At 41.0% G+C, this 25000-nt stretch overlaps 1 protein-coding gene across 1 annotated transcript in view; it reads right to left on the bottom strand.

Moving 5' to 3' along the window:
* LOC126983115 (corticotropin-releasing factor receptor 1-like) overlaps positions 1 to 25000 on the bottom strand; it is a 129205-nt gene that overhangs the window by 61662 nt on the left and 42543 nt on the right. Inside the window, exons 2-3 of the mRNA XM_050835612.1 lie at positions 19885 to 20010; positions 13350 to 13363 (exon numbers count right to left, since the gene is read on the bottom strand). Of these exons, the coding sequence (XP_050691569.1) occupies positions 13350 to 13363; positions 19885 to 20010 (140 nt within the window). The remainder of the gene's footprint in view (positions 1 to 13349; positions 13364 to 19884; positions 20011 to 25000) is intronic.

Here is a 25000-nt window from a genome sequence, read left to right as displayed (position 1 = left end):
TAATTAGATAGGTGAACAGATTGATACATAGATGAATAGATATACAAATAGATAGGCAGACAGATATGTAGGTTGGTAGACAGATGGATAGATAAGCAAGTAGTTAGATAGACAGATAGATAGATAGATAGATAGACAAAATGATAGATGAGTATATGTATATATAGTGAGAGAGGATTATTAATGGCTATTTTTTTGACGGGAAAGATTAATGGCGAAGCATAAAATTCCGAAACAGATACATAATGCAGAGAGAGAGAGAGAGAGAGAGAGAGAGAGAGAGAGAGAGAGAGAGAGAGAGAGAGAGAGAGAGAGAGAGAGAGAGAGAGAGAGAGAGAGAGAGAGAGAGAGAGAGAGAGATGTTTCGTAGGTAGAGACAGAGAGAGAGCACTGTTAATGGATATATAGTTCGTAAAGACTAATACACTCAGAGAGACACAGGGACATAAGTGGACCACATGACAAACGGCCTCCTGACGGCAGCTCCTGAGAGTGGGCTTATCCATCAACTCTCCCCGCCCCTTGCCCATAAACCTGTCCTCCCTCCGCGTAAAACTTTCCATCGTATTTCATTACAATTACATATCAGCTTAATTTGTTCCTCTATTCTTGAACCAGTTTTCCCTATTCCCTCCCCGAAGCAGATTTATCCATTCTTTTTTCTCTGTTGCTGCCTTCTCTTTCATCTGCTTGCAATATAATTAGTTGATGTATAGCTCTCTTATCAATCCATAAACCCACTTGAAAACCTCCCCTCGCAGTCTGTCATTGCAAAGAATAAGCTTATCTTTTTTCCATTCTTTCTCTACACTGGAATTAACTTTACATATCACAATTACATATCAGCTTAATTTGTTCCTCTTGCCTTATTCTTGAACCAGTTTTTGCCTCCTCCCTCCCTGAAACACATTGATCCATTGTTTTTATCTGTTGCTTCCTTCTCTTTCATCTGCTTGCAATATAATTAGTTGATATATAGCTCTCTTATCAATCCATAAACACACTTGAAAACCTCCCCTCGCAGTCTGTCATTGCAAAGAATAAGCTTATCTTTTTTCCATTCTTTCTCTACACTGGAATTAACTTTACATATCACAATTACATATCAGCTTAATTTGTTTCTCTTGTCTTATTCTTGAACCAGTTTTTCCAGCGCCCATACGCATACTCAATTCCCTTCCACTCCCGGCGTAACCATAAGATGCGTTTTTTTAATGTGTAATTACTTGTGTGTTATTTTTTTTCCTTCACTTGGGAGGCTGCGTTTATCGATATTGTGCTGCGTCACTCTTTAATTGGACCAGTCTCACGGGCCGTTTATCGTCGAGTTTAAAACCATGAAGAGATGCTGACATAAATGAATAGTTAGATAGGAGTAGATGTGTGGATAGATTGGTATAAATAGATGGATATGTAGGTAGTTTGATACGGTTAGATATAGTGATAATGATTGGTAAAGATAGATAGATAGATAGATAGATAGATAGATAGATAGGTATAGAGATTGACATGAGGAGATATATTGATAGATAGGTTGATAGACTGATACGAGTAGATATATTAACAACGATTGGTGTACATAGATAAATAGATAGATTGATAGATAAGTATATTGATAGACAGATAGATAAATAGACATATACGATTAGATATATTGATAGCATTTAGTTCAGATGGATAGATAAATAGACAGACAGACCGATAGTTGGATGGAAAGACTCAAAATATGTACATATATATAATAGTGATTAATTAATTTTCACTATTAATATAAACCAACATTGCACCTACAAATTGAAAGAGCGTTACGGTATTAATTTATATTTTAATTTTGTGATTGAAATAAAAATGAAACAGCCCACAAACTAACGTCCAGAGAGAGAGAGAGAGAGAGAGAGAGAGAGAGAGAGAGAGAGAGAGAGAGAGAGGAGAGGAGAGGAGAGAGAAGAGAAGAAATGAAAACAAAAGAATAAAGAAAAGATAGGAAATGAAGAGAAAGGAAAAAATGAAATGAGAAAGAGAAGAAATGAAAACAAAAGAATAAAGAAAAGATAGGAAATGAAGAGAAAGGGAAAGAGAAGTGAAGTGAGGTGGTGAGGAAAGGAAAGAGAAGAATAGAAAAGAAAACAAAAGAAAAAAGAAAAGAATGGAAAAGGAAAAGAGAAGTGAAGTGAAGTGCAGTGGAGAGAGAGAGAGAGAGAGAGAGAGAGAGAGAGAGAGAGAGAGAGAGAGAGAGAGAGAGACCACACACACACACACACACACACACACACACACACACACACACACACACACACACACACACACACACACACACACACACACACACACACACACACACAAACAAACAAACACAGTCCCTTTAACACCACGAAAACAATTCACACACAAACAATAAATAAAACAATACTATGACTTTCCAATCCACAAACCCTGACCACACGAACCAGTAAACGAACCCGAAGCAGTCTCGATCCCATGTCTCGGTCTCCAATACCTTTTTAAACGCCTTTTACGGATCTCAAGCCTTCTTTTAGGGGCCTCAAGTCTATTGGCGAGTCTCCTTAAACGTCTCCGGTTCATATTTGCTGCGATTGAGTTTTTGGACTTTTTAAGATTTATGCGACTTTTTTTTTTTGTGTGTGTGTGTGTGTGGGAGGAAGGGAGGATGGGAAATGTGGAGGAAAGGAAGAGCATGGGAGGGAAGTAATGAAGGGAAAAGGGAAGGAGAGGAGGTAAAAAGGGAGGAAGAGACGTTTGGAAAGGAGATAAGAGGGAGGAAGTAACAGAGGGAAAAGCGAAGGAAAGGAGGTAAAAGAGGAGAAAGAGACTGAGAGAAGGATGGAGGAGAGGAGATAACAGGAGAGATAGAAACGGAGGAAAAGAGGAGGAAAGGAGGTAAAAGGGGAGGAAGACATGGAGGGAAGGACAAAGGAAAGGAAGATAAAGGAAAATAATTAACGAAAGAAGTAAAGAGGGAAGAAATAAGGACGGGAAAACGAGAGAGAAGATAAGAAGGGAGGAATTAACGGAGGAAAAGGTTTAGGAAAGAAGGAAAAGGGGAGAAAGAGACAGTGGGAAGGACGGAGAAAGGGAGGTGAAAGGAGAAGAAATAATGAAGGAAGGAAGGAGAGAAGAACGAGAGTGAAGAAAGGAAGAAGAGAGAAAGTAACGAATGTAAACGGAAGAAAGGAAGGGAAGTGGAAGGAAAGGAGATAAAAGGGAAAAAAAAGAGACAGTGGAAAGGAAGGAAGGAGGAGGAGGGAGGAGGAAACAAGGAAGAACAAGAGTGAAAAAGGAAAGGGAGAAATTATGGAAGAAAAAATGGGAAAAAAAGAAAGAAAGGAAGCTACAGAAGACGTAATATGAGAAGGGAAGACAGAGGAGGTGAGGAGGAGATAGTCTAAGAAGAAAGGAAGAAAAAGAGGAAAAACGAGAGAAATATAGGTAAATAAAAGTTAGTATAAGAACGAGGAAATAGGAGGAAAAGAAACGAAGAGGAGGAGGAGGAAAAATTGTAGGAAAAATGAAAGTAAGTATTTGATTCAGACGTCTAAAAAAAAAGGAAAGCAAAACACATAATGATTTTCCAGGAAGTCTACGGTCAGAAAAAAATGGGAAATAAGACGAAATAAATAAAATAATGTAAATAATGAATCATATAACTGGAAAAGAAATGAGGAGAAGCGATACATGGACAAGAAAATGAAGGAGAGGATGATACTGACCAGACTGAAGGAAGAAAGAAGGGAAAGAAAACGGGGTGGAGGGTAAGGAAGGAGGAACTGAGTCATGTTTTATGGGATACTTTTCTATATAATGGGAAGGAGGGGCCTGGAGAGAGAGAGAGAGAGAGAGAGAGAGAGAGAGAGAGAGAGAGAGAGAGAGAGAGAGAGAGAGTAGTAGTAGTAGTAGTAGTAGTAGTAGTAAGAGTTATTTGCAAGAGATTTGTGTGTATTGTGTTGTGTTGTGTTATGTGTTATGTGTTGTGTTTTGCGTTGTGTGTTACGCTGTGTGTTGTGTGTTTTGTGTTGTTTTGTATTTTAAGATTGCACATAAAAGAAAGAAGGGAAGGGGAGACGAAAAAATAAGAAACGAAGAACTGGTTTAGAGAATATAGAGGAGTGGGAGAAGGAAAGGGCGGGGCTGATGGTTAATATTACAGAGATTAAGTCCTGTTGGCAAGGGTTTCAGAGGTTATATAAGGGGGACGAAGAGGGAGAGAAGCGGAGAGGAGAGGAAAAAGGAAGTACAGAAGAGGGAGGGAAGAGGAAGAGGAAGGGAGAAGGAAAAGGATGAGGAGGCAGAGCAAAGAAAGAGGCCTTGGAAGGGATAGGGGAAAAGGAAAAGGCACTGAGAAGGAAGAAAAAGGCCTTGGAAGGGAAAGTGGAAAGGGAAGAGGAAAGGAGAAGGGAAAGAATGAGAAGAAAGAGCAAAGAAAAAGGACTTGGAAGGGAAAGGGAAAAGCGAATAGGAAGGGAGAAGGGAAAGGATGAGAAAGCAGAGTAAAGAAAAAATGACTTGGAAGGGAAAGGGAAACGGTAAGAGGAAGGGAGAATGGAAAAGATGAGAAGGGAGAGGAAAGAAAAAAGACTGTGAAGGGAAAGGCGAAAGAAAAGAGGAAGGGAGAATGGAAAAGATGAGAAGGGAGAGGAAAGAAAAAAGACTGTGAAGGGAAAGGCGAAAGAAAAGAGGAAGGGAGAAGGGAAAAGATGAGAAGGGAGAGGAAAGAAAAAAGACTGTGAAGGGAAAGGCGAAAGAAAAGAGGAAGGGAGAATGGTAAGGATGAGGAGGCAGAGGAAAGAAAAAAGACTGTGAAGGGAAAGGCGAAAGAAAAAAGGAAGGGAGAATGGAAAAGATGAGGAGGCAGAGGAAAGAAAAAGGACTAGGAAGGGTAGAGGAAGGGGGAAGAAAAGGGGAAGAAGAAGGTGTTATTGCAGGGAGTTAGGGAATTTGACAGGGGATTTAGATGGTACGTGAGGAAAGAGAGCAAAGAAGAGATATGGAAATGGAAGAAAAAGCCTATTTGTAGAAGAGAGAGAAAAGGAGATAGGAGAGACAAAGTGAAAGGGATGAAAAGGAAAATGGTCATACGTATTGTGAAACAGATTTGAAAGATACAGAAATAAAGGAGATAAGAGAGAAAAAAACAAAAGGGCGTGAACAGGAAGAGAGAACATAAGTATTGAAAAGACTGATTTGAAGGGTACAGAGAAGAGAGGGTAAGAGAAAAAGGTGAAAGCGAGCGTAGATAAGTAATGAAAAGGAGGGAAAGAAAAGGGGATAGGATGGAGATTTAGAAACTGGGCCCAGGTAGAAGGTTTTTTTGGGGGGGGAAAGGTAGAGGAAAAAAAGAGCAAAGGGGTGACGTTGTTGTGATGAGAGAGAGAGAGAGAGAGAGAGAGAGAGAGAGAGAGAGAGAGAGAGAGAGAGAGAGAGAGAGAGAGAGAGAGAATCAAAATCAATGCTTACCATGTCTTGATTAACTAATTATGAAAACGCTGAAGTTATCATTAAGGAGTGATGAGAGAGAGAGAGAGAGAGAGAGAGAGAGAGAGAGAGAGAGAGAGAGAGAGAGAGAGAGAGAGAGAGAGACTTAGTAATCAAGGGAAGTGCAATAAGGTTCTTTTTTTCTGCTTTTTCTCTCTCTCTCTCTCTCTCTGAATATTTAAGGCGGGTCACCACGCTCTCAACGCCCCTCTAAAAAATGCAGATTAAGCTGATTTGATTTTTTGGTGAGTAGAAAGCCCTTGGACTAATTTTTCTCTCGGGTTTTTTTTTCGTCATTCGTTCTCGCAAAGCTTCAATGTAGTGAGGATATATTTTCTTTGTTTCCACGCGTCTCACACCTTCCGTTATTTTTCCGTCGAATTTTATGTTGTCAAGATACGTTGTGACTAATTTTGTTTTTCCATTCTCATTTTTTTTTCTTTTATATACCTTTTCTTTCGTCATTCGTTATTGTAGTGGTCATATTCCCTTTCGCTGCACTGTCCTCGCTCTTTCCCTATTTTCCTCCCTTCTCACACTCTCTTTTCTTTCCTTCTTTCCTTCTTTCTTTCCCATATTGGGGAGGCGGTGGCTGAGTCGTCAAAGTAACGGCCTCGTGTTCAGGAGGACGCGAGTTCAATCCCCGCCCGGTGCCACCAAGCTGGGATTTTTCAGCCGCCGCCGAGTGGCTTAAAACTACCCACATGCTGTCCAGAAGACCACCTATCAACCCGGACTCTAGATTCTAGGATCAAAGATGAGCTCTGGGAGGGCAGCATGAGCCAATGCAAGATGGCGCCACTATAAACACTCGCCTGCGCCAGAACGGGCTGGGCCGACCATCAGGACCTACCGGAAAGAAGCCTTGGACCGACCATCAGGATCCACCGGAAGAAGCCTACCGGCGCAATAGGCGGCAATGTAAAAAAAAAAAAAAAAAAAAAAAAAAAAACTCTTTTTCCCTTTTTTTCCTGGCCAGGGTCGATGCAGTGCTTTTTATTCCCTTTCTCTCCCCTGTTCTTGTTCTTTTCTTGTTTTCCTCCCTCCTCATACTTTCTTTTCTTTCCTTCTTTCCTTCTTTCTTTCCCATGTACTATTTTTCCCTTTTTTTCCTGCCCAGAGTTAAGGCAGTCCTCTTTATTCCCTCTCTCTCCCCTGTCCTTGTTCTTTTCCTATTTTCCTTCCTCCTCACAATTTCTTTCCTTTCTTTCCTTTTTCCTTCTTTCTCTCCCATATACTTTTTTCCCTCTTTTCTGCTCAGAGTTAATGCACTGCTCTATATTCCCTTTCTCTCCCTTGTCCTTTTTCTTTTCCTGTTTTCCTTCCTTCTTACTCTTTCTTTTTTTCCTTTTTTCTCTCCTCGCACAAATGTCTCTTTCCCGTGTACTTTTTTTCCCATTTTCCTGCTCAGAGTTAATGCAGTAGTCTTTATGCCTGTTCTCTCCCCTGTCCTCACTCACCTCCTATTTTCCTTCCTCTTCACTCTTTCTTTCCTTTTTTTTTTTTTTTTTTTTGCTCTCGCCGCTCCATTCTCTTTTCCGTATGCCTATTTTTTCTTTGCCATTCTTTCAAGCCGAGAATTAATGTGGTATCTTTATTCCCTTTCTCTCTCCCCTGTCCTCACTTTTCTTCCTTCCTCTACGCTTTGGTATTATTATTATTATTATTATTATTATTTTGCTTGCCGTATACTTTTTTCCCATATTTTTTTCCCCTGCCAAGAGTTCATGCACTGCCCTTTATTCCCTTTCCCTCCTCTGTCCTCATTTTTTTCCTCCCTCTTCGCTTTTTTTCCTTTTTTTTTTGGTTAACAGCACAAATGTATCTTTCCCGTCGACCTTCTTTTCGTTTTTTTTTTTTTCATGCCCAAATTTAATGCATTGCTCTTTATTCCCTTTCCCTCCTCTGTCCTCATTTTTTTTCCCTCCCTCTTTGGTTTTTTTCCTTTTTTTTTTGGTTAACAGCACAAATGTATCTTTCCCGTCGACCCTCTTTTCGTATTTTTTTTCATGCCCAAATTTAATGCATTGCTCTTTATTCCTTTTCCGCTTTCTTCCCTTTCTCTCTCTCCCTTGTCCTCGCTCCTCACCATTTTTCCTCACCTCTCACAAATGACTCCTGCAATTGTCACAGTTAGTTTTTCCTTCGTTATTCGTATCCTGCACAGATATTTCTTTATTCCCTCCCCTTTCACCGTTTTCACACTCTCTATATATTTTTTCTTTCCTCGATTCACAAAATGACTTCTGACCATATATTTTTTTCCCGTCATTCTTTATCCACGCGGAGTTTATGTTAACGGTATATATTTCAATTCTTTTCAGCGTTCTCGTTTTTATTATATTTTTACTCGGTTTTTATTTCTCTTCTTATGATTTTTACTGTCTTTTTTTTTATTGCAGTAACTACCTACCCATCAACCTACCTACCTACCTACCTACCTACCTACCTATCAACCCACCTATGATATGCAGTGACGATCTGTATTTGATGTAGTGACTATATTCCCTTCCTTATCACCGTCATCGTTTTTTTTTTCTACTTTTCTCCTCTTCTTATGTTATTAAATGTCTTCTTCTCATATACCATTTTTTCATCATTCATTCTTTTCTTCACATATTTAGCGTAGTGACAATATTCCCTTGCTTATCACCGTCATCGTTCTTCTTTTTTTATTCTACTTCCATCCTCTTCTTTTGTTCTTCTTTTTTCATCATTCATCCTTTCCCGCACATATTTAACGTGGTGACTATATTCCCTCGCTCTCCACCGTAACCTCACTCCTCCCTATTTTCGCTCGCGCCCCACAAATGCCTCCCGCCCTGTAGCATTGTCAGCCGGAAGATTATTTCGCGGGGGAAGCTCATATTGTTGCTCCCGCCACACCTGCCGCTCGCGTTGTTCCCCCCACGCCTTCCCCCCACGCGTGCCTTCCCTGTATTGCCCACGCCCTAATACCGCCGCCTCCGCTCCTACGCCTCCTATGGCCTCTGTTTTTTCCCTACGGGTCTTACTGGTGGATTTTTCGTTCCCTGCATAAAATTTTGGGTCATAATAGATGTTTTTTGTTATTGATTTTGATGGTTTTTGATGAGGTACATTATATGATTTCACCTTTCAATTAGTAATCTAGCGTTCTATTGTTATATTTTTTTTATCTCATTGACTTTGAGTTTTAAATTTCATAATAGAAGTTTTTTCCTGGTCTTGGGCGAGATGCATAATGTGATTTCACTTTTTAGTTGGCTCTCCAGGGTTTTTTGTTTATATTTTTTTGTTTATCTTATGTCGCCACCTAGAATATTATCTAATAATAACTAACTAATGGAGAGCATACGCCCGGGGGTGCGTTGCATCACTCACTCGCCACCTATACTGCCTGGTACTACTGGTAACAGGCCTCGACTCAGTTTCACGGAGTGGTCGTTGGTTCGATACAAGGTCATCCCAGCGATACCCCGTGATCCTGCGAAGGCACCTGGCACCAAGGCACCGACACGCCTGTGCAAGTAACTATTTAGCGTCCATGTCTCACAGCCATACAGCAAGACAGGGAGCACATGCGAATCTTTGCACGCCTGCATATAATCGGCAACACCATATACTCGTATTGAGCGAGTCCATTAGGCCAATCCGTCGAGTGACTTCCTGGTAAAATGGATGTTTTTTGTTGTTGTTATTGATTTTGATGGCCTTGGATGAGATGCATAATGTGATTCAATCTTTTAATTGGCAGTCCAGCGTTTGCTTCCATTCTTTTGTTTCCTTTGAGCTGCCTCCTTTACGGTAAAAAAAGGTCCGATAGGAATGGCGTATGTAATATCTGCTGGACGTGCACTTTTTTTCTCTCAGGTTCTGATCCCGTCGCCCCTCGAGCAGATCAAAGAACCTCGATTGTTAATCACAGAGTTCCGTCGTAAAAGGTGCAGGTTCGGCCCGGAGATAAGGTTTGGCTCTCAGCGGAGAGTCGGACAGCCCGGGACGGTATAAAGGAAGCGTATAATCATCATCAGCAGCCTTGGAGTGCTAGAGAGAGAGAGAGAGAGAGAGAGAGAGAGAGAGAGAGAGAGAGAGAGAGAGAGAGAGAGAGAGAGAGAGAGAGAGAGAGAGAGAGTTTAATGCCTCGATCAAGAAAAAAAACATGTTATGCGTCGAACCCTCACGAACGGCCATCAGCACTCCGTTTTCTTTATCGGCGATCCACACCCCATTTTTCCGCTTCGATCGACACTCCGTTTTCTTTTCCTGTCTGATGCAAGGATTTAGTTGATGTAATGCAGTCACCCTTTTATGTCATCGCGAAGAGGTAGAATTGCAAGGAATGATACACGTCTTTTGCTTCAACCTTGCAGAATGTTGGTTTTTCTATAGCTTTATTTTCGTGGTGTTTTAAAGCTCTTCTTGTTAAGTATGATTGAAAACTTTATCTCAGAATATATTTTGTTGTTTTACTTGTTGCTTTTATTATTACTATCACTATTATTACTACAACAACAACAACTACTACTACTACTACTACTACTACTACTACTACTACTACTACTACTAACTACTACTACTACCATCATTGTTATTCTTATGGCTCTTATTTTTATTCTCGTTGCCGCTGGTAATTTCCTTTAATTGCATCTCCCACGCGCGTTTCATCATGCTGATATAATTACTTCTCATTATTGCGTGTTGCCTCATTTTTTCACATTACAAAACAACACCACCCAAAGAGAGAGAGAGAGAGAGAGAGAGAGAGAGAGAGAGAGAGAGAGAGAGAGAGAGAGAGAGCAGACACATTTCGTACCTCATTTCAATTTCAACGTTGCATCATTCCTACGCTTTATGCAATTACTTTTATTATTATTATTATTATTATTATTATTATTATTATTATTATTATTATTATTAGTCATTGTCGCCGCCCCTCTGCCTGTCAGTCTGGCAATAATGTGTTCCTGATGAAGTTGACGCGAAGGCTGAAGCGTTTTTAATTATCTGAAAGGCCTTTACCAATCAGTTACAATCTCTCTGCGTCAGCCTTCTATTCACTCCTCTGTCCGCCTCTTCCTCTTCTTCCTCCTCCTCCTTCTCCTCCTCCTCACCCTGTTCTCATTTTTACTTCTTTTTCCTCTCTCCATCTTTCTCTATTCCTTATTTTTGCCCTCCTCCACTTTTTTCCTCTTCCCCTTCTTCTTCACCCTATGCTCATTTTTACTCTTTATTTTCCTCTCTCCATCTTTCTTTTTCCCTTAATTTTGTCCTCCTTCACTTTTTTTTCCTCTTCCTCCTCTTCTTCCTCATTCCCCTCCTCCTCCTCCTCCTCTTCCTCCTCCTCGTTCTCCTCCTCCTCTTCCTCCTCCTCGTTCTCCTCCTCCTCCTCCTCCTCCTTCTCCTCTTCCTCCTCCTCGTTCTCCTCCTCCTCTCCCTCCTCCTCGTTCTCCTCCTCCTCCTCCTCCTCCTCCTCCTCCTCCTCCTCCTTCTCCTCCTGTTGGTTCATACAGTATAATCATAATAAGTGAAGTACTCGCCTCCCGTTTTCTTTGTGTCATCGGTCCCATTTTCATCCTCATAGAAAACGCACAATAGTAACCGCAGAAGGGAAACTGATGTATTCCCAAGCGAGTGAGAGGTATACGTTTTCTTTTCGATTGTTTCTCTCTAAAGGAAGACGGAGAAAGCACAGGCTGACTCTCCTCCCTCTTCCTCTACATTCAGTTTTTGTGGTGCTTTAAGATAAAACTCTGCGGCTTAGAAAGAGAGAAGTGCTGGTAAATGTATTGAGGAGAGAGAACATAATGGCACTCCCCGCATTGCCTCCAGGTCTTCTTTTGGTCTGCCTGGGTTGAGGGTGATTTACTGACTTGTGAAAGCAGGCATTATGAGAACTGACTGAGATGAGAAAAATAATAATCTAAGAGAAAGTAGAATATTTAGAATAGCTTGATATGGTTATCACTTTCCTTGTAGTTTCCTTTTTTTTCTACTTTCTCCTTACAGTGTATGAATATATTACTTTAAGATACAAAAGAAAAACGCTAAAAATCAAAATGACTATAAATGCATTGTGAAATAAAACTTATCCAAAAAAGTGAATGTGTCCGTCGTTGTCTAACATGGTCAGATGTTTGCACGAATCAACGTCGTGAATATTTAGTTTGGGTTGGTCAGTGTGCCCACTCGGGGGAACTGTACACCGAGTATTTACTGTCGCGGAATTATTCATGTGTGTGTGTGTGTGTGTGTGTGTGTGTGTGTGTGTGTGTGTGTGTGTGTGTGTGTGTGTGTGTGTGTGTGTGTGTGTGTGAGATCGTATTGAGATACAGTATTAGAAAACTTCTCGTGTTTTAAATAACTTTTTTTTTTTTTTTTTTTTTTTACCACAAGCATGTGGTGAGGATGTCAAGGTCACAAAAAGCTTCACATGCCTTGGCAGCGCAGCGTAGTGCATAACAATTTTGAGTCTTACCATGAAGTCACTCTACGGATTGGCCTGGCCAACGGTATTATATTATGGACTCGCTCAACGCGAGTACATGGTGTTGTCGATATTTATGCTGGCGAACAGAGATTCACATCATTAAATCACTTGTGCTCCCTGTTTTGCTGTATGGCTGTGAGAAATGGACAGTGAATAGTGACTTGCAGAGGCGTGTCGATGCCTTTGGTACGAAGTGCCTTTGCAGGATCACGGGGTATCGCTAGGATGATTTTGTGTCGAACTAGCGACTACTGCATGAAACGGAATCGAGGTCTGTTACCAGCTTAGTCCGTGATCGTCAACTCGGCCACATGGGCATGTGGCGCGCCTCCTGGACGTCGATCCTGCTCGCAGGTTGTGTGTGCATGAGACAACCCTGGGTGGAGGAGACCTCGTAACTCGTGGCTGGGCAAGGAACTGATTCTGCCGGGAAGGCCTTGGGATGGACAGGGCTGTGAGTGAGTGAAGGACCCGCCCTAAGTGGCGTATGCTTCCATTAGATAGTTATTTTGTTTTTAATGCAGGACAATGATAAATCATGGCAATATGTTACTTTGTTTCATTTTATGGTAAAAAGAACTATATGTCCATCCATTCATCCAAACATTGATACATCGATCCTTGTTGACTATTCATCAATGTGTCGGGTTATTTATATTTGTTCACTCACATCATGCCCGGTACACTTTGTAGTCCTCGCACTATTCAATTCAGTTCAGCTGATCGCTACGAGTATGGCGTTGTCTCTATTCAGACGGACAAAGATTGGAACTTAAGTCGCTTGTGCTCCCTGTCTTGCTGTATGGCTGTGAGACATGGACACTGAATAGTGACTTGCAGAGGCGTGTCGATGCCTTTGGTGCCAAGTGCCTTTGCAGGATCACGGGGTATCGCTGGGATGATTTTGTGTCGAACCAGCGACTACTGCGTGAAACGGAATCGAGGTCTGTTACCAGCTTAGTCCGTGATCGCCAACTCGGCCACATGGGCATGTGGCGCGCCTCCCGGACGTCGATCCTGCTCGCAGGGTTGTGTGTACGAGACAACCCTGGGTGGAGGAGACCCTCGTAACTCGTGGCTGGGCAAGTGAACCGATTCTGCCGGGAAAGCCTTGGGATGGACAGGGGCTGTGAGTGAGTGAAGGGACCCGCCCCCGGGCGTATGCTCTCCACTAGATAGTTATTTTGTTTTTAATGTAGGACAATGATAAATCATGGCAATATGTTACTTTGTTTCATTTTATGGTAAAAAGAACTATATGTCCATCCATTCATCCAAACATTGATACATCGATCCTTGTTGACTATTCATCAATGTGTCGGGTTATTTATATTTGTTCACTGCATCATGCTGGTACACATGTAGTCCCTCGAATCACCAACTCACCCACACTCCCCCACATTGCTGTACAAACAAACGATAAATGAAACAGTACGTGTTAAAGGACTCTGTTTGGTTAAACACATCAGTTTAAAAAAAAAATGATTGGCTTGTATTATGGATCCTTTATCAGATGTTGTGACGGCGTGGGGGACAGGACAGTGGTCAGTGTTGAAAGGAGCAGCAAACGATGATGGTGTTGATGATGATGATGATGATGGTACGATGATAGTAATTAATTTGTCGATGCTGAAAAAGTTCAATTAATGTGGAGGTAGTGATTGTATTTGTATTAAATTAAAGATAAAGGATGTTATTAGTGTTGATACGTACAGATAATGGGGGTGGTTGCTTCTAGCTTGTTATCTGTATTATAAGATGTAATATAGCGTATAATCACCTTTTGTAATACTGTGATATATGCCAGTAATAGTGTTATGATACAGCCCAACCTCATAAACACATCAAATCGATTCTCTTTCCTCTCTGCTTCCTTTTCCTTCCTTTCCTTCTTCTATCCCTTTTCTCCTTTCTTCTCTCTCGCCTCCTTTTCTCTGCTTCTCTCTTCCTTCCCCCTCCTTTCTCCTTTCCTTCTCTCTCTCCCTTTCTCTCTCCTTCCTTTTCCTCTCCTTCCCTCCCTTTCTCTCCTTCCTTCCTCTCCTCCCTTTCTCTCCTTCCCCCTTCCTCTCTCTCCTCCTTTCTTCCTCCTTTCCTCCCCTCCCTTTCTTCCTCCCTTCTCCTTCCTTTCTCCTCCTTCCTTTCCTCTCTCTTCCTCCTCTTCTCTCCTTCCTTTCTCCTCCTTCCCCCCCTTCTCCTTCCTTTCCTCCCCTTCTCCTTTCCTCCTCCTTTTCTCCCTCCAACTTCCCCTTTCCTTCCTTCCCTCCCTTCACATTTCTCTCTCATTCTGAATCCAACCTTTTCCTTCATTGTAAAGATTCTCTCACCTCTCTCTCCTTTCAGTCTCACCTTTCCTATCTTTCCTCTTCATTTCTCCCATCAATTCCTTTCTCCCTTCCTCCTTCCTTCCTTCCTTCCTTCCTTCCTTTCTGCTAGTGGTGATTGAGTAATATCAACATTCATTTATTTCAATTTTATAAGTCTCCTAAGATTAGGTCTTGTCTGTGCTCACGCTTACTTGGTCTCTGATATCATTTGAGATTACATTATATTATTATTACATGCTTCTTTATGGATTAACACCTTTTTTTTTAATGGAGTACTTGGTCTCGAGAAGTCCTTATCGCGGCAGTAATAGCCTTAGAATCATGTCTCTCGAACACGCCTTTCGTTTACTGTGTTTATTTTTTTTATTAAAGCTTGATTAAAGCACCCATGAGTGAAGAGATTTTTTTTTTTCTTAACTTTCTGAATGCTTTTATATCCCTTTATTCAGCATCCTTTTCTTCCGCACCAGTTTCCTTTTTTTTTCTTTTCTTTTTTTTTTATTCTTTTTTTTCCTTTGATTTCTTTCTTTTTCAATTTCTTCCTCATTTTTTCTTTCTTTCTTTCTTTCTTTTTTACTTTATCTTGTCATTCTATACAAACTTCCTTTCTTCCTTGCTTACTTTCTTTCTCTTTACTTCATTTCTTCCTATTTTTTTCTCCTTGTTTCCTTCTTTCTTCTCTCCTTTTCTTCCATGTCTGTCTGTTCGTTCGTTCGTTTCTTCCTTTCTTCTTTCCTTTTTTTCTTTTCTTTATTCTTTCCTTCATTTCTTCTTCTTCATCTTTCCTTCATTCATCCCTCTTCACTTTTTGCTATGTTCTTTCCTTTCTCCTCATTCGTTTCAGGCCTCACCTCCTCTTCTATCTCTTCCCTTCTTCTCTTTCTCATTTCTTCTTTTCATCCATCTTTCATTCATCCCTCTTTCACTTTGCTTTATGTTCTTTGCTTTCTCCTCCCTCATTTATTTAGTCTTCTTAATTCTCCTTTCTTATCATTCTTCCCTTTCTTTCTTCTTCATTTCTTTTCTTCAATCACCTTTCATTCATCCCTCACTTTTGTTATGTTCTTCCTTTTCTTCCTCGTTTATTTGTAGTCTTCTTTAATTTCTTTATCATTCTTCCTTTTCATTTTTTTCATTCATGGCTGTTTTCTGTTTAATTTTCCATTCTCTTCCTTTCTTCCTTCCACATGTTTCTATATCTCTTCTCTTCATCTTTTATTCATCCTTCCATTCATGTTCTCATCGTTACCTCCTGTCAGCTCTGTCTTCCCCTCCTCCTTCCTCCCTCCTTTTCCTCTGTTCCACTCTTTTCTGCCTTGTCATCCAGAAAGAAAGTTACTCACAGTAATATTTTTCTCCAAGTGGCTTCTGAGGAATTATAATTATTTCTGAAAGTTCTCATTGTTTGTTTTTTTTCCTTTGTCACAGTTGTTGTTAGTTGTGGTGGTGGTGGTGATGGTGGTGGTCGTAATTAATGATGGTTTTTATATTGTGTATTTATGGGCTTTTAAGTGATGAGTAGAGGGTGTTGTTGTGAAGTGGTTGTGGTAGTAGTAGTAGTATTAGTAGTAAGTAGTAATTGGTATTATTAGTAATAATAGTTGTTGCTACAGTAGTAGTTGTTATAGAGTGATAGTGGTAGTAGTAGTAGTTGTAGTAGAGATGATGAAAATGTTGTTATTAGTGGTTGTGGTAGTAGTAGTAGCAGTAGTAGTAGTGGTAGTAGTAGTACACATGTAGTAGTAGTTGTGATAGAGGTGATAGTGGTAGTAGTAGTAGTTGTGGTAGAGATGATGAAAGTCTTAATTGTTGTTGGTGGTGGTGATGGTGGTGGCGGTGATGGTGGTGGTAGTGGCGGTGGTGGTGGTGTTTTTTGGTTTATACGTTATGAGTTTGTCACACGGCTGAGAAACTTTTCACTTCGTAATAGTCCAAAAACATCTGAGGCCCTGTGTGTGTGTGTGTGTGTGTGTGTGTGTGTGTGTGTGTGTGTGTGTGTGTGCGCGCGCGATGATTACACACACACACACTACACACACACATTAATATTAATTCCATACACCATGATTGAGCTATCACTGAGCCTTGGCAGATGAAGGAAGGCAAGATTAGAGAGTTTATCCCCCCCCTCTTTTTCTCAATGCTGAATGGGAAGAAGAGGAGGAGGAAGAGGAAGAGGATTAGAAGGACGAAAAGTAGGAGAAAGAAGTAGAAGAAAAAGACGTGGAAGAAGAAGCAGAAGACGATAAAGAAAATAGATAAAAAGAAGAATAGCAGAATGAGTTGTAGAATCAGAAACAGGAATAAGAGGATAAAGAGGAAGAGGAGGAAGAAAAAGACGAGGAAGACTACGACGAAAATAAAGACTAATGAAAAGGAGAAGAAGAACAAGGACGAAAAAAGAGGAATAAGAGAAAACAACGACGAAGATAAAAAAGGAAGAGAGGACAAGGAGGAAGAGACCAAAGAAGAGGAGTAAGAGGAAGATCAAGAGAGGTGGCATCATCTTCATCAGCGGCTTATACGTGTCGACCCCTACCTTTCACCTCCTTCCCTTCTTCCTCCTCCCTCTCTTTTCATTCCTATTCATGTCTCCTTCTAACACATACTTTCCCCCTTTCCTCCTTCCTTGCACTCCTTTCTATCTATTCTATTACGTGTCTTTATTTCTACCTTTCACCTCCTTCCCTTCTTCCTCCTCCCTCTCTCTCTTCATTCCTATTCATGTCTCCTCCTAACACATACTTTCCCCCTTTCCTCCTTCCTTGCACTCCTTTCTATCTATTCTATTACGTGTCTTTATTTCTACCTTTCACCTCCTTTACTTCTTCTTCCTTCTTCTCTCTCTTTTCATTCCTGTACATGTCTCCTTCTAACTCATTCATTCCTCCTTTCCTCCCTCCTCTCTCCCCTTTCTATCTGTTTTTATACGTGTTTTTATTTCTAACTTTTACCTTCTTTCTATCCTTCCTTCCTCTTCTTCCTCCTTTCTTTTCATTCCTACACATGTTCACTCCTACCTTCTACTTCCCTTTCCATCCTTCTCTCCTTCCTCCTCCCTTTTTCTCTTCATTCCTTCACGTGATCACTCCTTTCACTTTCGCTCCCATCCTTCCCCCCTCTTCCCCTTCCTCTCCATTCTTACACGTTTCTACTTCTTCTTTTTACCTCCTACCCTTCCTTCATCTTCCTCCTTCTCTCTCTTCTGTTTACATGAGGGGAAAGGAGAGCAGGATGGGAGGGGGATGAGCCTGCCTGAGAAGCCTTAACATCTTTTATTGCCAGCATCCCTTTACCTGCCTGATCTGTGCGCCTTCCCTCATCTCCTATACTACCTGGTGCTGGGGTCAATTTGCAGGTGTTTTGGGATGTTGATGAGTTTTGTTTTTAATTTGTCTTTGTTTTGCATTTTTTGTTTTGTTTTTAATTACTTTGTTTTGCATTTTTTCGTTTTGTTTGGTTTTGTTTATCTTTGTCTTTGTGTTTTCTTTTTTTTGTTCGTATTTCATCCTTAGATATTCTTTTTTATCCCTCTTATTTTTTTTTTATTCTCATATTTATTGTTTCTTCTTCTTCTTCTTCTTCTTCTTCTTCTTCTTCTTTCACCATTAATTCCCTTACCTCTTATTCATGAAGCTCTTTATCCTTACTATATTCTCTCTCTCTCTCTCTCTCTCTCTCTCTCTCTCTCTCTCTCTCTAATAATATGTTTTTTCAAGATATATGGTGAAAAAACTCTACGGATGATGGAGGTCACACTTCACTATATCCGTAGACACTCTCTCTCTCTCTCTCTCTCTCTCTCTCTCTCTCTCTCTCTCTCTCTCTCTCTCTCTCTCTCTCTCTCTCTCTCTCTCTCTCTCTCTCTCTCTCTCTCCCCCCCAAGCCTCCAGGAGGCCTATTCTCTGCCTTCCTAATCTGGCCTTCAGTTTTCCTGTGTCGGTTTAAGGGCGATGAACTAAATCAAGTTAATGGACTGTCTTTAGAAAGTCTGATGGGGCAGATGACGGGAAGATGAAACTTTGAAGGGAAGATATGGAGAAGGAGGAGGAGGAGGAGGAGGAGGAGAAGACGGAAGAGTATTAGAATCAGAATGAAGGCGATGAAAGAAAGAAGGAAGAGGCGTGTGTGAGAGAGAGAGAGAGAGAGAGAGAGAGTGTAGGAAGGATAAGAAGCTTCATGAATAAGAGATAAAGGGATATAACATTGGAGGAAGAAGAGGAAAAAAAAGAAGAAAAAGAAAATGAAGAAGAAACAATAAAAGGCAGAGGAAAAGTCGGAAGAAGAAATATAATAAAGCTGAGAAGAAAGAAGAGAGAGAGATGCATAAAATAAAAAGATAAATAGGCTTGAAAAATGAAATGGGAAAATATAAATCCCGCTAAAGCTGAGAATAGAAATAATATGCGAAGGAAACTCTACAAAGCGATGAGAAGAAAGAGGAGGAGGAAGAGGAAGAAGAGGAAGAGGAGGAGGAAAAAGAAACTAATTGAAGCGTCTGTGGTGTTATTAAGACAAGACATAGAAGTGAAAGAGAAGATGTATAGAAGTGTGGATGTTAAATAGAGGCTGGAGGTGAGGGAGGGAGACGAGGGATGAAGAGGAGGAGGAGGAGGAGGAGGAGGCGAAGGAGAAGAATGATGAGGTGGTGTTTTTGATAGTGGAGAATAAAGAGTGGAAAAATATAAGGGAAAAACGGAGATGATAGGGAGGAGGAGGAGGAGGCGGAGGAGGAGGAGGAGGAGGAGGAGGAGGTGAAGAGGTTAAAGCACTGAGGAAGAAAAATATAAGAGGAAAAATTTGGCGTGTTGATAATGAAGTGGTTAAGAGGAAGGAAAATATGGCGTAATAGAAAAATGATAGGAAACACGAGGAGGGGAAAAATGGACGAAGAAAATGGAGGAAGCGTGAGAGGGAGATAAGTCGATGGAGAGAACATGGAGATGAGGAAAGCGAGAAGGAGAAAGGAGGAAGAGGAGCCGGAGGGGAGAAGAAGAACAAGAAGAAGAAGAATGGAGGAGGAGGAGGAGGAGAAACATGAACGGAGGCGAGGGAGGAGGAAGAGAAGGAGGAGGAGGAGGAGGAGGTAGGAAGAAGAAAGAGGGTGACAGGAGTTGTTATGGTGATCGTGAAGAAAATATATGAGGCAGTAAAGATGAAGAGGTTGCATAAGTACGATTGTAGTAGTAGTAGTAGTAGTAGTAGTAGTAGTAGTAGTGGCAGAGGTAATAGCAACATCAGCAGTGGTTTTAAGTGAAGGTACAACGGGGACTGTGAAGTGCTTTGATAGCTTTTTTTTATAACAAAGGAGACAGCTCAAGGGCATGAAAAAAGGAAACAGTAATAAAAAAAGCCTATTACTCGGTGCTCCTAAAAAAGAATCCAAAGAGGTGGCCGAAAGAGAGGTCAATTTCGGGAGGAGAGGTGTCCAAATGTTTTGTGATTTCCTTTTGTTGTTGTGTTGCCCTCAAGCTGTTTCCGTTGCTGTATAAAATTAGAATGAACATGTTGATAGCATTGCCAGTGATGATGAAAGCTACCCCACTCCCTTACCGTAAGCACAACAACAAACAACAACAACACAACAAAACCGAGACTCACCGTGCGGGTATAGGTCCAGGGCCGGCAAGTCCTTGAAGATGGTTCCGCACTGCCGCCGCACCGTGTCCCCCGCGGGCGTGGCCGGCCAGCAGTAAAAGGTGTCCCAGCTGGCGTTACAGTGCACACCTGGAACAACCAAACACACGGCTCTTATCCCTCTCATGTTTATTTGTTTAAGATGACAGTTAGATATATTACAGTGCACACCTGAAACACAAACACCTGCCTTTCATCACTCTTATGTTTATTTGTTTAAGGTGACAGATTGATAGGTTACATTGAACACCTGAAACACGAACACCTGACTCTTATTTCCCTTATATATAATTATTTAAGGTGACAGACAGATACATTACATTGAACACCTGAAACACAAACACCTGCCTGTCATCACACTTAAAATTATTTGTTGAAGGTGACGGACAGATGCGTTACAGTGCACACCTGAAAGACGAGAACACCTGGCTTTTATCCCCCTTATAATTATTTGTTGAAGGTGACGGACAGATGCGTTACAGTGCACACCTGAAAGACGAGAACACCTGGCTTTTATCCCTCTTATAATTATTTATTGAAGGTGACAGGCTGATTCTGTTATTAATCTCACCCAAATTAACACAGCGTCCCTTTCCTTTATAAACCTTAGCCCATTATTATTATTCAGATGTCATTATATACCGTCTTGTTGTATTGTTAATCTGTGCCGCCGTAACCAGCCAGCCAGCCAGTCAGCGGGGGAACAAGTCGAGAGGTAAAAGTGTCGCGTGCCAACAAAGCAACGTTCATTTCCTCTCCTTTTCCACGAAGCTTCAGTAAGTCAATGGCGGGCGTGGCCTTGGGGTAGGAAGATCAAGGGTATTGCAGGGGAGCGTATCCTGACTACGCCTTTTTACCTTCAATTTCCAGCCGCATAAAGACCGTGATCTGCTTATATTGGCGGTGGAGTGAGTGGAGTGTGTGGCTGTGGTGGGGAGAGAGAGTGGACGATAATATTTCAAAGTGTGTCACCTGTTTCTCTTTTCTTATTAATGGTCTTGGATATTGCAGACTGACTTCTCTTCTTCCTCTTTGTTTATCAATTATCAACAACCTTCCAGACTGACTCCTCTTCTTCCTCTTTACTACTCCTTTTCCTCTTTACTTATCAATAATCAGGAGGATAACAAACTAACGCCTCTCCTTCCTCTTTACTTTCCAGTGATTAAGAACATTTGAGACTGACGCCTTTTCCTCTGTACTTCTCAATCATCAGGAATGCTTCAGTCTGACACCTCTTTCCCCTACTTACCTGTCATTCATCAGGTACACTGCAGACTAACACCTCTTCTTCCTCTTTACTTTTCAGTGATCAAGAACATTTTAGACTGACATTACTTCATCTTAATTTGTCAGTGATGAAGAGTATATTTCAAACTGACTCCTCTTTCTCCTCTTTAGTTTTCATTGATCAAGAACACTTCAGACTAACACCTCTTCTTCCTCTTTACTCTTCAATGATCAAGAACATTTTAGACTGACATTACTTCCTCTTAATTTGTCTGTGATGAAGAGTATATTTCAAACTGACTCCTCTTCTTCCTCTTTACTTTTCAATGATCGAGAACACTTCACACTAACACCGCTTTTTCCTCTTGTCAATCATCTTCTTGTCTTCCTCTTACCAATCATCAAAAGCTTTTCAGACTGGCACCTCTTGCTCTTTACTTCTTGGCGGTATAAAAGCTATCATACTTTTTTCAGGGAGGACTAAAAATATTAAGTCCTGTGCCCATCCCTTCCCTGAACTGCCTTTAATGTTCTGCGATATAAAAGTCCCAAGTTATTATTGTTATTATGAAAGTTAATTAAAAGTCACAGGCCGCCGCGTATCCCTGACTTGCTCCGGAAAATAACATGGGAATCTAACCTTGATATCGCTATTTTTCACCGTAATCCTTTAATGCAACAATGGCAATGAGTTGATTGAATTAGAGAAAAACAAAAGGGAATCACTCACGCTAATTAGTTGCCCTGGTGAGAGATCAAGACTTTTTCAGGGGAATCGAACCCTATTGATATCGTTTTCTCTTATTATTTTGATGCAATAATAGTAGAAAGTTGTTTTGAAATAGAGAAAAGGTAAAAAGGAAAAGAACAACCTCGCTCTCCCGCGCCTACTCACTCCCACTCTTCCCCTTCTCCCCCTCTACTCTCCCTAACTCCCCCTTTCACACCCCTCTCAAGCTCACACCTCTTCCCACGCCCCCAGTACCTTTAAACACCCTTCTCCTATGCCCACCCACTCCCACTCTCACTCTCCCAACCCACTCCTTCCCTTCTTTACTCTCCCCAACTCGTCCTTCACCCTTCGTACCCCTCTCAAGCTCTTACTCTCCCTCTCCCCACTCCCTCAATACCCTACAATACCCCTCTCCAATACCAACCCACTCATCTCCTTCATTCTTTCCAACTCCTCCTTTACCCTTCCTACCAATCTCACGCCCTTCCTCTCCCTCTCCCCTTTCCCGCAATACCTTACAACACCCCTCTCCAATACCAACCCACTCCCACTCCCACTCCGTCTATACTTCCCCAACTCCTCCTTCGCGCTTCCTATCAATATCACCCCCTTCCTCTCCCTCTCCCCACTCCCTCAATACCCTACAACACCCTTCTCCAGTACCAACTCACTCCCACTCCGTCTATACTCTCCCTAACTCCACCCTCACCTTTCCTATCAATGCCACGCCCTTCCTCTCCCTCTCCCCGCTCTTCCAATACCCTACAACCTCCTATACCTATCCACTCCCACGCCTCCCTTACTTTCCCACTCCATTCCCATTCTCCCCTACCTAGCAATCAGTTATTTTCAATTAAACAAAAACTAAAAACAGTGTCAATTTGCTGCTTCGGTAAGAGATGAAAAAAAGCATTGCAGGGGACGCCTTTTCCTAATTACTTTTGTCGTATGTAAAGGAAATGAGTTCATAACATCACCGAAGGAGTAAAAAGAATATTGTCAATTGTTGTCGTGTCCGTGGAGAAAGATAAAAGAATATTGGATTGGAGTCTACAGTATTAACGGAACCTTTTCCTTATTGCTTTTTGTTTTTGTTTATATAAAGAACATGAATATATAATATCCTTGCACCGGAGACTGACTTTAATGATATACCTATTTTTTTTCTTACTTTTTTGTTGTATATAAAGAACTAGAGTTTATAATATTAGTGGAGGAGTATCGAGGAAATTAGTCAATGGCTCTTGTGTTCATAGAAAAAAAAGATTAAAAAAAAAGCATTGCACCGGAGTCTGACTTTAATGATGGCTATTTCTTTTTTTTTCTTGTGTGTCAAAAGAACTAGAGTTTATATTAATACCGAAAAAGTTATAGGGAAAATAGTTAATTGCTGTCGTGCCCGTGAATTAAAAAAGAACATTATACTTATGCCTAAACATCAATGAAACACACCTAACTACTTTTTTTTTGTGAATAATAATAATGTGAGTTTATAATACCACCGGAGGAGTAGAAAATTCATTAATGGCTCTCGTGTTACTAAAAAAAAATTAGAACATTATGAAGGGAGTCTGATCTTAATGACATCTAAGCCTAATGACTCTTGTTGAATATGAAGTACTTAAGTTCATAAAGTTAGCGGTAAAAAGAAAATTAGTTACTGTCTGCCGTCTCCTTAATGAAAGATCAGGAGCATTAGAAAGGGATTTAGGCGGTATTATGACTTTTGCGTCTCACATCAGCTATTTCTAAAGGTCAAAGAGGGGGTCAGACGGGTTCTAATGAGTGTTTCTTCAGGTTCACGGTACAGAGGAAGCGTCAAACTACCACCAGGGTCATAAAACTACTCCTGGAAATGCCCACACCTCCTACGAAAGCCTTGTCAAATATGTGTTTCTTCAGGTTCACGGTACAGAAGCAGGCTCACACTACCACCAGGGTCATAAAACTACTCCTGGAAATGCCCACACCTCCTACGAAAGCCTTGTCAAATATGTGTTTCTTCAGGTTCACGGTACAGAAGCAGGCTCACACTACCACCAGGGTCATAAAACTACTCCTGGAAATGCCCACACCTCCTACGAAAGCCTTGTCAAATATGTGTTTCTTCAGGTTCACGGTACAGAAGCAGGCTCACACTACCACCAGGGTCATAAAACTACCCCTGGAAATGCCCACACCTCCTACGAAAGCCTTGTCAAATATTCGTTCTTGGGCGGCGGAATGTCTTGTAATAGGTCCGACCCTTAACCTCACTGACCCCTATTCACCTATGATGGGCGTAGGTTGGAAGGCCGTGCATCTATTCTTTCAAAGTGGTTTTATAATTGAGGAGTAACTATATAACACTAAGGAACGACACTAATATTATTGCTTCATCGTCTATTCCCTACATAAGCACAACAACTACGATTTTTTTACAGTAAAGGAAGAAGTTCGGGTAAAAATAAATGAGGAACAAAAGCTCTCTGATAACTTCTATATAAGACTGTATAGATAATATTTTTACTTTAATTAATTTCTTAGTATTTCTTTATATACAAAATAGGTAGAAACATAACCCCAACATGTTGCTAATATATTAACGGACGGAAAATATTACCACACCAAATTCCTTCTAAAATAAAGGAAAGGAAAATATGTAACGACAAGATGGAAAGGAAAAGGAAAGGGAAGGGAAAGGAAAAGGAAAGGATGAAGGAAAGAGCAAAGAGCATCTCCACAACGTACTTCTAAAATAAAGGGGAAAAAATATATAAGAGATTTCGATTCCTTGTCATCAAAAGGAAAGGAAACGAAAGGAAAGGAAAAAAAGGAAACGAAGGGAAAGGAAAGGAGAGAAAAGAAAAGAGGGGAAACGAAAGGAAAATATAACACATCAAACTCCAAAATTAAAGGAAAGGAAAGATAGATAAGAGGTTTCGATCTCTTGTCATCTAAAGGAAAGTAAACGAAGGGAAACGAGAGGAAGGAAAGGAAGGGAAAGGAAGCCAAGGAAAGGAAAGGAAGGGAAAGGGAAGGAAGGGCAAGGAAGGAAGAGAAGGGAACGGAAAGGAAACGAAGGGAAAGGAAAGGCAAGGAAAATAAAGGAATGGAAGGAAAGGTAGGAAAAGGAAG

The sequence above is a fragment of the Eriocheir sinensis genome, chromosome 53 (assembly GCF_024679095.1).
Source record: "Eriocheir sinensis breed Jianghai 21 chromosome 53, ASM2467909v1, whole genome shotgun sequence".
Classification (NCBI taxonomy): Eukaryota; Metazoa; Arthropoda; class Malacostraca; order Decapoda; family Varunidae; genus Eriocheir; species Eriocheir sinensis.
This window is presented reverse-complemented; position numbering and strand designations above follow the sequence as displayed.